Source organism: Ictidomys tridecemlineatus, chromosome 7 (assembly GCF_052094955.1).
Source record: "Ictidomys tridecemlineatus isolate mIctTri1 chromosome 7, mIctTri1.hap1, whole genome shotgun sequence".
In the NCBI taxonomy this organism is placed as follows: domain Eukaryota; kingdom Metazoa; phylum Chordata; class Mammalia; order Rodentia; family Sciuridae; genus Ictidomys; species Ictidomys tridecemlineatus.
The window spans coordinates 134088440-134105097 of record NC_135483.1 but is presented as its reverse complement, the minus strand read 5'-3'; the positions used below and the strand labels follow the sequence as shown (position 1 = coordinate 134105097).

General features: G+C 33.4%; 1 protein-coding gene across 10 annotated transcripts in view; it reads left to right on the top strand.

Annotated features, from left to right (window-relative positions):
* The window catches only part of Cobll1 (cordon-bleu WH2 repeat protein like 1), a 154239-nt gene that overhangs the window by 97183 nt on the left and 40398 nt on the right, over window positions 1–16658 (top strand). For 9 of the 10 annotated variants that reach the window (XM_040294398.2, XM_078017502.1, XM_040294397.2 and 6 more), the window contains 3 exons: window positions 7128–7329; window positions 9333–9561; window positions 10348–10386. In XM_040294398.2, coding sequence (XP_040150332.2) covers window positions 7128–7329; window positions 9333–9561; window positions 10348–10386 — 470 coding nt within the window. The remainder of the gene's footprint in view (window positions 1–7127; window positions 7330–9332; window positions 9562–10347; window positions 10387–16658) is intronic. The other variant, XM_078017504.1, reaches the window with a different exon arrangement.

Genomic DNA, 16658 nt, shown 5'->3' with positions numbered 1-16658 from the left:
AGTTCAATCATTTATTGAAAAGTGCCAAGTGATGACAGATATGTGGCAAATACATGTCTATAACAGGTTAATTTTTAAAAACAATACTAAATATATACATATAAAACTATATTCATGTTCATAGCTACAAGAATACTTAAATCTGGGGTTAGAGTCTTATGCAGTCATTGCTTCTGAAAAGAAAATTTGGAATTTTAACTATTAAAGTATTTTAGTGTAAGAGCACTGTAGGCGTTTTTAATTGGTGGGACTGAAAAATGCTGTAATTAGTCTCTGTTACTGCCCTGTTATCCCCTACAGCCCCCAAGCCTCTGTTGGTTGAGGGCTCTGCTGGCTTGAGAATGAGGTGGCAGACAGATCACATATGTCCTCAGAATGCTGTTCCCAGAAGGGCTACCCTCTTCCCTTTCAGGGCATGTATGCCTTGTAACGCCTTGTAACAATGAGTCTTCTTAATTTTAGCTTTCAATTTTTTATGATAAAAATTCGATAGTTGGACATTTTAGGAAGTTGGGAAATACAAGTAAGTCCCCTAAATTAAAAATATGATGCAATTATTGACTAGGCAGATTACAACTATTAACTATTTTTTTATTTACATACACATGTGCGTACATACACCCGTATATACACTGCAGATTTTTTTTACGCCAATATGGCATTATATTGTGCAATCTATTTTATGACCTCTTTTGTTCAGTTAATGACTCACAACTTCCATGTCAATAACATTTCATCCTTTGTATTCAAATTGCCCCTATTGTCATTAGATGTATTTGTAGTATTTTTGTTTTCATAAGGGTGTGTATGCAGATAGGTTTAGCAGATAAGTTCTTAAAGTATTTATGAAGGTAACTATTAATCTCTAAATATCAAATTCAAGATAAATGACCAGGTAGAGTCCAGGTAGAGTGATGTTTGAAGATTTTTTTTTCAAGTTTTAGTAATATTCTGTGTTTACTAATAGATATAAGATTTTTTTATCAGTTTAGTTATGGTCTTATTTGTGAGCTTCAAATTTTAATTCTTTGTGTTACTTTCTTTAAAATATTCCTTGTAGCATAGTTTAAATCATTATCAACTTTGGGATTAGGTGTGTGTTTTTGTCAGTTCCACTTCATTTCTTGTACACATGGAGAGTCGGGGACAACTACTTCATCCTGAACTAGGAGGGATGAGAAGACATGGCTCAACATCAGGAACATTTAATAATGTCCAAACTATTGTTTGTAAGTCTGATTGGGTTTTTAGCCTGCATTTATAAGGGATTTGGACTCAACTCAGTTTTGAGGATTTAATGAAAATGTGTAAAATATATTGCTAGATACTGGGAAAGAGTTAAAGAATCATAGTAAAAAAGAATTGTTATTTAAAGATAATTATCAGATGCGTGAATCCATCTCTTTGCAATAAGTCCTTATCATTATGCATTCCCATGTTCCTCGAATAGTCCCCATTGGCACTTGGTATCCCCTTGAATAGTCCCCATTGGCATTACTAATGGTGCCCCCTTTTGCTCCTAGGTGTGTCCTAGTGAGGATAAGTTGCGGAGCTATCCTACTGGCAAATGACCTTGTTTAATACTTGCCGTGTTTCTAAATTCACTGAAGTAGTTTTTTGCTATACCTTGTTGTTCTCAAAGCTGTTTATTGAATCATGATATGTATTTTTTGATTCAGAGTTAGATCTTTTAAACACAGAAATGGAAGACTTATCCTAACCTTAGGTAACAAAACTAGGGCAAGATTTCCACCACCATGTGTCATGAATGCGTAAAGGGTCATAGAGGGATTAGGAGTAATGCAGTGGAAGTCATTAATCTGTAAAGTAAAATTTATAGCAGACATCCTATTCCAAACCATCTATGCTGTGCTGATGGGCAATACTTGAGGTACCATAGGATTAAAATGTAGCTGAAGGAATACTGCATTGGGGAGTCAGGAAATTCTAATCCTAACTGTGCTCTGAACTCTGTACGTAGGCTGGTCATGTAACCTCTCAAATCTTAGTTGCTCCATTCATAAACTGAGAAGTTTTCATGGGGGTTGTGAGCTCAAATGAGATAATAGATCTGAATCTCTAATACAAAGGACTGTTATTTATTTCTAAAGGGAGTGGGAAATCCAATAGGGATTTCTTCATTTCAAAGAAGAAATCTGAAAATAAATAGCCTTCCAGAATATTATGATTTTGCAAGAGGTAAACAGAAGTTAATACCACACAAACCTGTTAAATAATACATTGAACTACAGTTCAAAGCAATATGGTAATAAGAACAAGGGAAAGACTGAGACATAGTTGAGGAAGTGATGATCAAGTTCATACACTCTACTTTTAATAATTTGCCTCAGCTTTCTATTTGGAATGCTGGGGTGCACTGCTATCTCAGGGAATAGGAGGACAGGCATCTTCCCTGTGGTGATCCATGGTAGATCTCTTAGCCAGCTGCTGTCGGGCACTTATCATCATGATCTAAGATATTGTCTTAGGCAGAAGTAGTTTGGCATACAGGTAGAAAATTCTCAACTCCATTCAAGAGATGATTTCATTTTCTGTGGGTGCAATTTGTGAATAGTTGACCCCAGCAGCCATTGAACGCCAGACCTGCTTTAGAAGATGTTGTATTTTGATAGTAGAGCTGAACAGTGAGAAATTTCCATCCTCAAAATATTCTGGTCAGGGTCAACTGTTTCATTTTAGTGCCCAATACTGTAGCTCTAGATAAAAATATCTCGCTTTCAAATGGGTTTGAGACTATGTTTAGAAAGGTCTTGGCCTACTCAATGTTGCTGTCCTACCTTTGTGTGAAGAGGGCATAGCTTCTATTACTCAAATTTGTTGTTAAATAGAAACCAAAGTGTTCTAGTTTTTGTATGTGTTCCTGTGAATCTCCTTTCAACTGCTGTGCTTTTTCATGTGTCAGGTGCTGTAGAGACGCCAGTTGTACATTGTTTGCTCTGTGTCTTGAACACTGAGGTTCAAACAGACTTGCGTTATGAGAAAATAATCACAGATGCCTGTAAACCCCTCCTACAATAGCCTGGACCTACTGAATGCCTCATATTAGGTGCTGGGAGTAAGGATTTGCTAAGATGTGGTCCTGTTATAGAGGAATTCCTGTCTAGGTACAAATGGATCCCAGATAGCATCTTGAGCTCACTGTGTCCTGAAGGTCTGGATAAGATTGGCCTGGACCCTTATCCCACTTGCTGTGGAAAGTCCAGTCCCCTTTGTGATCTTATTGTAATTTTAGGGTCACCGCTGGCTCTGACTTATTTTGTATTATGCCTACATAGATTCTTATCTTTTGGTCTCCTTTCTCTTCTTGACTTCACCCCTCCTGAAGTCATGATGACCTTAGCGATGGTGTGTGGTCATCAAAAGGAGAGGTTAGTAAGATTGTCACATAGCAAGCTCTGCACATTTGTGTTTCAGGGATCCTATTGGGCTCTTGCAGCAATGTTGCCACTTTTTGATGTCCCTGCAATCCGACCTCTGCACTGGCTCAGTCCTCTTTCTAATTCGGTGTCCTCTTCCTACTTTAATCCCACTAGCTCACTACAAAATAAATGTGGACTCTGACTTATCTGAGCCACTACCATCTCCCACCTAAATTTTGGCAATACTCTTGTATGTAACTGCTTCTCCTGGCTATTCTGAATATAGCGTTCAGAATATAATCTTTTTAAACATAAAGCAGATCACATCACTCCTCAGAACTCTCTCAGGCTTTTTAGTTCACACCATAAGATCTCAGATCTTTCTGTGAAAGGCCTTTAAGCATAAAATTAGCACCCTGATTTTATTCCTACTGCTTTCACCTTAGCCCACTGGTTTTTGTTTTTTATTTTAATCCCATACAGCACAGTCCTGCCTCAGCGTCTCAGTCATCCAGGCAGAGTTGGGAAATGCAGTTCTTCCAGATATCCCACTCCCTCCAGGCTTCTATTCTAAAGCCATATATTTTTTTTTTTCAGTTTGGACATTCCCTGACCTTTTACTTTTCATCTTGGTATTAATCACTATATGATGTCCCATAGATTGTACATTTTTATTCTCTTCTGTCTGGATTGGTGTTTTGTAAATGGCAGCTTGCCTCAGAAGGGGCTGAGGTGCTGGTCAAAGCACAGGCTGCTGTGCCTCACCACAGGCTCTGATTCAGGCTGGGGCTTGAGAACCTACATTAATTACACGTTTTGAGCACATAGAAATGCACTGGTCCATGGGTCACATTTTGAGAACCAATGTAGTAGAACTACTCTGTCCAAAATGGTAGCCACTCACTACACATGTCTTATAAATTGAATTTAAGTTAAATGAAATTTGAAATTCAATTTGTTAGTCCACCAGCTGTATGGTCACTTATTGGATTGCAAATATTAGAACATTTCCATAACTGCAGAAAGTTCTATTTGACACATTGCTGTAGAATATAAACTACATAAAGGTGGATTTCTTTTCTGCTTTTATTTTTCTCTTTCCCCTAGAGCACAGTCCTCATGTTTATATATAAAGTCAACCTAGAACTTACTTGGTTTAAGAAATAAGGTAGAAACACAAATTTTATATGACTAGTTAGTGTCTCCAGAATCTAAAATACCACTATCGTGCAGTATTAAATTTGTATATGCATTTGTACCTATGGTGGAATTTTCTGGTATGTTGTATTTATTTGAGAATAGGAATATTTTCAGGACAAAATTGGCTTCTGGAATTATCAAAAAGAATTGAACCTGGAATTACAGAATGAGAGAATACACTCAAAAAGATATTCTGTGGTTTTCATTTGGCTTTCAAAGAGGCATTTTTATTTCGGCAGTGTTGAGTTCAAATATTATGATAAAGTCTTATGTCAGCATGTGCTACCAAAGGAAGAAAAATAGCATTAAAATAGGGATTTAAAAAATTGTAATTAGTATTTTTGCCCTGTTAACTTAGTTTATATTTCTAGCAGAGATTCTAAACAACTATATAAAAAGTGAAAGGTATTTGAGTTGCAAGCTTTAGTGTTTTTTCATTTATTACTTGACACATTTGTATAAAGAGAAAACAAATATAATATGCATACATCACCATTTACAGGTAACAGACCACTGTACATTTGATTCACAATGAAAATTCTCCTTCAGTATAATTATTTATAGTTGTTTACTTAGATATTAGCTAATCCATCTTAACTTTATTATCAGTGAAAGCATATTTTTTTACATTCTTTTTTTTTTGCATTTTTTGAGAATCAGTATGTTGCATCAATTGATCTCAAAGTATTGTATTACCAAAAAAACAAATTTTTATAAGGTCAGTGTACTTGTCTCTCTTTGAATGAATTTTAAAGTATACTATCCAAAATACAATCTGGGTAGTCAGAGACAAATTCCATAGTATAACTCTGAGAAGGACACAAAACTCCGAAGTATTACTGCACAAGCATCAAATCAAGATATAGCAGATATATTCTGAGGAATGAAACATATTCTAGAAAATCCTTTGTGTTAAGAGTGTTAAGAAAATTAGTCTTTTATTTATTCTTCTTGTGTGTGTACCAGTGGGATAGTACTGAATGTGGGGGAGGAGGAGGAAAGTGAGGCACCATTAAGAAATGCACCTCTTTCTGGCACGTAGTCTGGCATGGCCTAGGAACTTGTGACAACCACAGAAAGGGGGGTGTGATGAGGGAGTGAACACAGGGGACTGTTTGAAAATTTATATAAAGTGTTGTGTGTCCTCAAGATCCCACAGGGCTGAACAACTGACTCTTCCCCACCTCTGCAGGAAACTCCTTTTCTTGAAAACACTAAGTTTTAGAGACTACAAAATGGGAACTGCTCTTGGGGGAGTGGGGTGAGATGCTATGTGAAAACAGATTTGCTAAGTTTTATGTGGCATACTGAATGCTGAGATTCCTAGCCTCATTTTCCTTTCAAATTTCTGAACACCAGGAGCTAGGTTTTTATCTCTAGTTTTGCTGACATTTATGTTTTCCAGTGGTGGGGAATGGATGGCAACCAGATTACTCTGAAGTGAAGCACATGGACCCCTACCTCCTTCCATAAAAACAGGACTTTTACACAGTGTTGTAGTGCCTTATTATTAAGTGTGAACTAACAGTTAAAGATTGCCAGGCATTAGAGGAGAACACATGATACAAAAGATTTTTTTTTAGTTTTTTTCCTTAGGGCTGACAATTAAGAAAGGCCCAGAGACCACATTGTTCTGTGGATGGTATTAGTGAAAACACAAGTCTATAACATCTGTTGAAAGGGAAGCCAAATATTGAGAAGTGTCCTTAGATCTCAAGTTGGGTATGAAAGTGCCTACAGAAATAGATCCTATATTACCATTAGTATTTTATACTTAGTCACTATTTCAAATGATCTCATACATTTACTTGATTTCTTTTTTATTCTCTAACACAGACACCATAAACTTTTTTCTGTCAAGAGCCAGATAGTAAAAATATTGGACTCCTACTTTAATCTGCACAGTGTAACACAAAAGCAGGTTGAGTCATTATATAAACCAACAGGTGTGGCTATGTTCCAGTAAAACTTCTTTTATAAAAACAGACGGTGGATGTAGTTGACCTGCATGTTGTAGTTGGTCTAGTTCATGTAGTAGAGTTAGATCTATGAGGACAGGTGCACCATAATATTTGTATTGGGATGCAAAGCCTAGGAAATGTTAAACAAATATTTTTGAATGATTTAAGAAATATGTACTCTGTAGGATTTTGCATGCTTCCTTGTAGATACTTACTGTTTTGCAAAGCCAAATAAATTTCTAAAGAAGTGCCTACTAAATTGACTAGTCTTAATTGACTTAATGAGTATTCATCTCCTCCTGAAATTTATAATGCAAAAAATTTTGACGAAAGCATATAGGCAATTGCTAAAGCAACATTAGGATCTAAGTTCTCTTAAATGCTACCTACGATATTTTAACTATTATAATTTTATTTGATAAAACATAGTTAGAATTTTAAGCTGATTTTACAAGTACTATATTGTAGCATTACTTTATCTATTGAAGGCACCTGCCTGTGTGTGTGAAGAATTCTCAAAACAATAGCTAACAGTTAATGAGGTGGTTTTGTGGATCCTATGATCAGCATTACTCTTGTTTTACAGCAAACCAATGATGGACTTGCTGATATTTCTCTGTGCCCAGTATCATTTAAATCCATCAAGCTACACCATTGATCTGCTGTCTGCTGAAAAGAATCACATTAAATTTAAGCCAAACACACCAATAGGAATGTTGGAGGTAGAGCAGGTAATTTTAAAGCCAAAAATTCTGGACAAGAAAAAACCTACACCAATAATACCAGAGGTAAGAATTGCATTTTTGATTTTGATGTCTCATAGCCAACGTATTAAGTTAATCTTTCAGTTATTAGCTCATTCCAAAGGAAATAAAAATTGGCTCTTTAGTCAACTTGAAAATGGTTATTATGTTTTCATGGGCCACAATGTTTAGATTCCAGTTGATTATTGATCCTGTATCAACTAGAATTGGAGGAATACTTTAGATATTGAATGGTTATAAAGTGATTGATAGGCTGTATCAGAGCCTGACAATTATGTACATGCTGGATTTTAAACTATGCTTTTAAAAAATTCTTTGTTTAATGGTAGATTTTAGAATCTTTTAATGAAAATTTACTTAAGAATTTATTATTATATTTTGTTTTCTCTATTTAGTAAGTGGCAGTTGTCATTTAATAATATTGTTATTTATGTTGCACAGTGACTCAGTTTTCCTTAATATATGAATTTTAACAAAGAAGTTTAAACTATAAGGATTCTAAAATAATTAGTTATTAGATTTTTGGTGTGTGTGTGTGTGAGAGAGAGAGATTGTGAGAGAGAGAGAGATTGAGATTGCTGGGGATGGAACTCAAGAAGGCTTTTGCATGCTAGACAAACTCAGCCCCTGAGCAGATCCTCAGTCCTTAATCAATTATTCATTATAAAATTATTCTGTTTGTATAAACAGTGGGGTAGAAGTTTATAGTTTTCATGAATAATCTTTTATTATGAATATTCACAACTTTTACTTCATAAAATATAAAATTTTATATCTTAAATGGATAGTTCATTTACATGTGACTTGAACACATTTATTGTCACATTTCTTCATATTATGAAGTTTTTACAAAGTCAACAGGATTTTTTATAACAAACCATTTTCTTTTGTATGTAATACTGAATATTAAAATATTGGACAAAATTCTTCTGTCTAGGTGCATGTTTACTAGATTTACTTGCTGTTTATTCAGCTGTTAACCTGCTGTTTAAACTACTATGGAAGTAGTTTTATTTATGCTGTTGCATGCACATTATATAAAGGAGCCCCTCAATTATATGTGGTGTCATTATGAATAAATGTCTTTGATATCTACGAACTAGATTATATTTAGTTGCTAAGTTCCTTTTACATAGGATTTAATTTAGTTACATCAAAGTTAGGAGATTCTTAAAGATTTTCAATAATTTTGAATTATTAGCATAGATATATAAATAGGAATACTTTAATAATCTTTACTATATTAAAAATAACCAAACTATAATAATAGTAACAACAAAAACTAATCACAAGAGAAAGTGTACTTTCATAATTTCCTCTGTGGCACATACTGTGCTAAACTCCTTATATGATTTTTCTAATTTATTATGTTTTGAATAGAGAGACACAAATATTCTAGTGGTTTTTCAAAAGATTCCTCTTTTAGTTGAGGCAACTGACAAATGATTCAAAATATAAATATTCCTTAAATAAAGAATAGGATAAAACATGGGTAGTCTCTGTATTATTATATATGCTGTTAATTTTAAAGTAAACAATGTAAAAACAACACTGCACATGAGGTTTTCTCTTCTTTGATTTAAATCTGCTTAATTTATTATACAAGGGTTGTGGATTATTTAATGTGAATTATGTAATCATTCATTTCTTTTGCAGTACTGGGGACTGAATGCAGGACTCTCTGCAATGGAGCTACATCCCCAGTTCTTTTTATTTTTATTTTGAGGCAGGATCTCACCAAGTTGTCAAGGCTGGCTTTGAACTTGTGATCCTCTTGCCTCACCCACCTGAGTAACTGAGATTATAAGGGAGCACCACAAACCTAGCCAATTTAGATTGTTTGATATGCAAACTAATATTTGTTTCTCACAATTTCCTTTAGATATAGGAAATAACATTAATGAAAAAGAGAATAAGAAAGAACTGTTTATAAATATATAATTGTAAATAAGCTCATTATTTTAGACCTTATAGAAAGCTTATTTTAATAAATTATGGTGTAACTCTAGCTTTAATCCATATTTCAGAAAACTGTGAGAGTAGTCATCAATTTCAAGAAAACACAGAAGGCCATAGTGAGAGTCAGTCCACATGCACCCCTTCAGGAACTGGCTCCTGTCATATGTAGCAAGTGTGAGTTTGACCCACTGCACACACTGCTGATGAAAGACTACCATTCCCAGGAGCCCCTCGACTTGACAAAATCTCTCAATGACCTGGGACTGCGGGAGTTATACGCCATGGATATCAGCAGAGGTGAGTTAGGCCTTTCGTTTTACTTATTGAACAAAATATGCATACGTGTGTGTGTGTGTGCTGTGTTTATGTACAGTTGTTCTCAGGTTCATAATGACGAGAGGGAAGTAAATTCATGTTGTTGGGAATAAGAAGAAAACACTAAATAAAAACAAACTCTTGGAAATAAAAAAAATCAATTTAAATATAAAACAACTTGATTTCAGTTACTAAAATAGGAATAAAAACTTTGTAGCTATTATCCACATTTATTTTTTCAAAATTCAACTTAATTCTTTGTGGTTTTAGATTTAAACAAAAAACAAAAATTTACCTGAGAACTCATTGTTTTAATCAAGTGTGAGTTACTGTAGAATTTGTATGAGGTTTTAATTATACAAGTTTGGAAATTTCTTGCCTATTTTTCCCCCCTCTAAGGTCAACATCCACAATAAACTGGCTTATAAAATGAATCAATTTAATTTCAAAATTTTTCCAAACATCTTGCAGTTTTAATCTATAGAAATAATGTTTTGTATTAAAATTTTTGGAGATCTTAGATGATGCTAGTTTGTCTGATATCTTACACACCCAGGCAAACGTATTTATCAAACATGAATATGTCTTACTAGGATAAATAAAACTTTAGTGAAGCAGACAATTACATACTCTGCACAGAGACCTTCAAACATGCTGGTGTTTTAGCATTATATAATTCAGAGACTACTTGCTCAACTCAGTAATGTTTTTTACTTGAATAATCAGCATCTTCACAGTCAATTTACCCTCTTTTGCCCCCTCCTGTAGCCACTTCTGTTACTGCCTTCAATAAGTCATCTCTACAAGGTAAGACACATAAATCAGTAGAAACTATAAATTATAACATGAAATTGGGTATGTTGAAAATAAACTTTTAATTTTTCCCGTTTTCTTAACATTACTAACATACATTTTGTAAGAGATTTTTAACTTAAACTTTGCTTTTATTTCCTAAAAAAATAATTTATATGTTCCCTGTTTTGATCTCTGAATTTAATTATGATAACTTCATTTCAACAAATACTTAAAATTATATCATCCTAAAAGTAGGAGAAAACATAATTCTTACTCTTATATAAGAAAAAGTGATTTTGTTTGGATCTTTATTGAGTACTAATGGTAGTACTTCAATGATATTATAGAAGGATCTTAGATTTTTTTCTGTTGAACAGCTATTGAGAAAAATAATGGTATATTCATAATAGGACTTTTTTGTAGTCATTAGAATCATTTGTGAACATTTTATAACATGGAAAGTGCTTATGCTAAAATTAGCTTTTAAGCATATAAATGTGTTTAATATAATATGAAAAAAACAAATGAAATTTCTGAAAGGAAATAGATAAAATTTTTTAATAGTGTTTACCTTTGGGTAGTTGGACTGTGGTTGACTTTTCATAGTACTTTATGCTATAGTATTTTATAATGAACATGTAATTTTCATAGAGAAAAAACTTTATTAAGAATTGTCTAATAAACTCTGGAAGTTGTTTTCCCCCATTAAAAAGAATAGGCTCAGGTAATTGATTACTCTAATAATTACCAAACTACTTTTAAAAAACTTAATAGCTACACATTCTCTCTTATTGTATTATTTGAATCATTTTTGTTGACTATTTCCAAATTTCCTTTAAAGCACACCGATACTGATACTTTCAATTCCAAGAATTAAGCTCACATTAGTAAATATTTATTATCAATGGCCATCATGAAGGCTAGCCTAATCAAAGGAGATGAAAATTCTTATGACCTTAAATTATATGCTAAGAAATAGAAAGCAGGCATTTTAATTCTGACATACATTGGCTGTCAGTCCAATTATGCAAGCTGATGGGAACAGCCTTACATATCTGGACTTACCTTCCACTTCTATAATAATTTAATAAAACAAAAATTGAAAAAATGGTTTCTGTTCCTTCCAGAAACGGCACTTTTACTTGCACTTGGCTTCTGCTCCTAACTTTGCCACTCTGTATGTATTTAACCCTAAGCAAATTCCATAATCCTTTGTACCTCGTTTTGAAAGTGTTGAATATATAGATTTCTACTATCCCTTCCAGCAATGGAAGTATGTGATTTTACAGATGACTGAATGCTCTGAATAAGATTAAGAAAGCTTCTTTTACAGTGTCTACAGGTCAATCCAAAGTGCTGTAAGTGTCCTCAGCTCTTAGGTTGTTTGGTATCATTGCAAACTATAGTATTTGAGTTGTTTTTTAAAATAGGCTAAAATTTTCCCTTGTCTTAGTGTTTCACTTTGACTTGTAGTGATCCCTACTTTAGGGAAGATGGGTTAACTAGTGCAGAGGATGACAAGATGTCTGGAAAAATCAACATTTGAATTACCCTCTAGGTAAATAAATAAATATTCTCCCAGTATTGGGGATTGACCTCAAGGGTGCTGCACCTTCACTGAGCTACATCCCCAGCCCTTGTTAGAATTGCTTTATTTTGAGGTATGGTCTCACTACATTGCCCAGGTTGGCCTTGAACTTGTGATCCTCCTGCCTCAGTCTCCTCCATAGTTAGGATTGCAGGCATGTGCCACCATGCTTGGCACTCTGGTTATATTTATTGTATTATGCCACCATATGAATTTTCCACCTGTTCTTCTAACTAAACTTAATTGTGTGAGTATATATACTCATTTAGTAGGGGATTCTATCTTAAAATGAAATAGTGGCATAAAAAAAGAAAAACCACAAGTATTATAAAATCTTTAAATAGATATTGGTTTCAGTTTTACCATGTAAAACCTGTGTATCTTTGTGCAAGTTATTCAAAATCTCTGATCACCTGGCTCCTTAGATGTGAATTCGAGTGATAACGTTACTTATATTTCTTTATATCTATAGGGTAAATGCTGGCATTCCTCAAATAAGAAGGGCTCAGAATTATAACTAATGATAACGCCCTCAAAAAGATGTTCTAAGAAGTAAAATGGGTCTATGAAAAATTCTTTAAACATAAAGTCCTATCCACCTGTTCATCATTATTAATTGTTACTATTGTTAGGCTTTTCATGCAAAATGCAGGCTACTTAATTAATATTTGGATTATCAGATATGAGTTTTAATTTGTGGAATATAGTTTTTCTTTAATGTTATCCAGACATATTGCATTAATATTTATTGGTACTATCTTTGCCTTCCTAGAGAAGTCCCTACATTATCATGATTTATTTCATTTATTGAACATTTATGTTAAATAAACATTTAAGAATGTATATTTACTGTGCTCTGCTTTAGCTATATCAAATTTTGACACACAGTGCTTTGTTTTCAATGTTATTGATATTACATTGTGATTTTCTACAAAACCCTTGTTTTTTGTAAAATAATGCTTTTGAAATTTATTCCTGTCCTAATTTTTTTTAATTTGCAATTCGTTTGTTGACAAAACCAGGTCATTTGTTTTATAGTTTGTCTTACTTGGAATTTTGGTGATGTATCCTTGTCACATGTTTCTTTGTCCCCTCTATTTCCTGAAATTTGACTATTAAATCTAGAGCCTTAATCAGGTTTTAGTGACACATCTCTGGCAAGAATATAGTAGCCAGGCATGGTGGCACTCACCTGTAGTTTCAACTACGCTGGAGGCTGAGGGACAAGGATTGGTTGAGCCCCGTAGTCAGCCTGTACAACTTGGGGAGACCCTGCCTCCAAAAAATAGAGAAAAAAGAAAGAAAACTTTGTAGGTATTATTTTTGTGTTACCATTAACAGAGAGTAACATGCTATCATCTTTTCTGATGTTAGCCAACAACAATTATTGTCTGCATCTTAAACAGTAATTGATAAAGGACAATAGGGTATATAAACATTACTTTTAACTGTTTGTTGAGATATTTCTACAAAACAAACTCTCTCATATCAGCAATTTGACTCCCTAGATCAAATTCAGTCAGAAAAGGTCATATGAAAGTGTGATAATTTCTTTCTCTTCACTGAATTTTTAAAAAATAATGGACCTGTTCTCTAGCATAAACATGATGAAGAGTTATTTTCTTAGTATCATTATGAAAGCACAGAATGAAACATATGTGATTTGTTTCAATTTATGGAATCATGACACCAAATTTTTTTCTGATTTTTGCCGTTAGAAACCATCCTGAGTCCCTCTAACATGAACTCCAATAGATTTTCACAGTTTTCTTAATTGTTTCAAGATCATCTTGTGCATTTTTATTACTATTATTATTATCAATATACATCATACAAAGTAATGGGTTTTACTGTGACATTTCCATATATACATGTATCGTATTTTGATCATGTCTACCCTCCATTCTACTTGCTCTTGCTCTTTGCCCACTCCCCAGTGTCCTTCCCCCTTCCCAATAATTCCTTTTCCACTTCAATTCATCGCCTTTCCACTTTTTTACCCTTTGGATAAACACTAAGGAATGGTCTATTTGGGTTTTTTTTTTTTTTTTTTTTTGGTGGTGGTGGTGGGGAGGAGGGAACTAGAGATTGAAGCCAGGGGTACTTAACTATTGAGCCACATCCCCTGTCTATTTATTTTTATTTTGAGACAGGGTCTGACAAAGTTGCTAGGGCCTTGCTTAGTTGCTGAGGCTGGCCTTGAACTTTTGATGCTCCTACTTCAGCTTCCCAAACTGCTGGGATTACAGGTATGCACCACTATGCCCAGCTCTAGTTGGATTTTATGGTAAATCCATTTTTAGTTTTTTTAAGAATCTGTAAACTGTTTTCCATACCAGCTATACTAATTTACATTTTCATCAACAGTTTATACAGGTTCATATTTTTTCCACATTTCAACTAGCATTTGTTATTTTATTTTTTGTTTTTGTTTGTTTATTTATATGATAAGAGCCATTCTGAATATGTTGACGGGCATCTCCATGTAGTTTTTTGTGATTTATTAAGGTTAAAGATATTATTTTTACATATATTTATTGTCTTTTACTTGTATTCTTTTGAGAAATGTCTGTTCAGATCATTGGTCCAATTACTGATTGGAATATTTGTTCTTTCTGAAGATTAATCCTCTGTCAGATGAATAGCTGGCAAAGATTTTCTCCCATTCTATAGATTATCTCTTCAATCTCGGTGTGGTTTCCTTTACTGTGCAGCAGAGTTTTGATTTATGGTAATCCTATTTGTCAATTGTTGCTTTTGTTTCCTGAGATATCAGAGTACTATTCAGGAAATCATTGCCTGTTCCAGTATTTTGAAGTGTTTCCTGTATGTTTTCTTCCAGTAGTTGCAAAGTTTCATGTCTTACGTTAAGATTTTGGTCTATTTTGAGTTGATTTTTCTTCAGAGTGAGAGAAATCTAGTTTTAATCATTTGCATGTGGATATCCAGTTGTCTCAGTACCATTTGTTGAAAAGGCTTTTCTCCAGTGTATGATTCTTGGCACTTTTATTGAGATCAGCTGACTGTAGATGCATGGGTTTATTTCTGGGTCCTCAATTCCTATCTATCTATCTATCTATCTATCTATCTATCTATCTATCTATCTATCTATTTATCTATCTATCTATCTATATTGTAATTGTACTGATAATTGTATTATATGTAAATGGGAAATATTTTTTAAATATTTACTTTTTTAGTTGTAGTTGGACACAGTACCTTTATTTTAATGTGGTAGTGAGGATTGAACCCAGACCTCACATGTGCTAGGCGAGTGCTCTGCCACTAAACCATAACTCCAGCCCCTTTCTATTCTTTTTTGTTGTATCCATATCTATCTGTTTTTATGCCTATACCAGGTTTTTTAAATTAAAATAGCTCTGTAGTATACTTTATTTATTTGTTTGTTTAGTCACTTATTGATTTATTTTTGCATTACAATTCTTAATTCACCTTTATACCACAATTTATCATATCTCTGATTGTATATAAGGTATGTTGACACCAAATTCACATCTTCATACATGCATTTTGTATAATGATGAGGGCCTCTATAGTATATTTTAAAATAAAGGATTACAATGCCTACATCCTTGGTCCTTTTGCTCAGAATGATTTTGACTACTTGTGGTCTTTGTTCATTCCAGATGAATTTTAGGATTTTTTTTTCTATTTCTGTGAAAAACTCTGAAGGATGTCATTGGTATTTTGGTTGTGATTGCATTGAATTTGTAGATGACTTTCAGTACTATGGCTGTCTTAACAATATTAATTCTTCCAATCCATGAACATGGAAGATCTTTACATCTTCTATTCTCTAATCTCTTTCTTCACTACTTTCCAATTTTCACTGTAGCAATCTTTCACCTCCTTGTACAAGAAACACTGATTTCTTTCTCAATCCATTCATTACTGATATATAGAAAAGCTATTGATTTTTGTATGTTTATATTGTATCCCTACTACTTTTCTGAATTTATTTATCAGTTTGAGTCCTTTGGTGGAATCTTTAGGATTTTCTCAGAATAGAATTGTATTATATGCAAATAGGGATAATTCAACATCCTCCTCTCATATTTATATCACTTTATATATTTTTCTTACCTAATTACTCTGGCTAAAATTTCAAGCAATATACTGAATGAAAGGGTTGAGAATAGATACTCTATTTCCTGATTTTAGAGGAAATGCTTTTAGTTTTTCCCCATTCAGAATGATGATGGATATAGGTTTATCATATACAGCTTTTATTATAATAAGGTATCTTCTTTCTATATCTAATTATTCAGAACTTTATCATGAAGGACTGTTGAGTTTTACCAAGGACTTTTTCTGCATCTATTGAGATGATCATGTGATATTTATTCTTGATTATATTTATGTGCTGTATTACATTTATTGATTCATATATATTGAGCCATCATTGCATCCTGGGAATGAAACCAACTTGATCATGATATATGCTCTTTTTAATGTGCTGTTGAATTCCATTGGAAAGTATTTTATTGAGGATATATATCATCTATGTTCATCAGGGACATTGGTCTATAGTTTTCTCTTTTTGTTGTATTCTCATCAATTTTGGAAACAGGGTGATACATTGTAGAATGAGTTTGAAAGGGTTTCTTTCCCTTTTAATTCATGGAATAGTTTGAGGAGCATTGGTGGTAGTTATTTTAAAATCTGGTAAAAATTC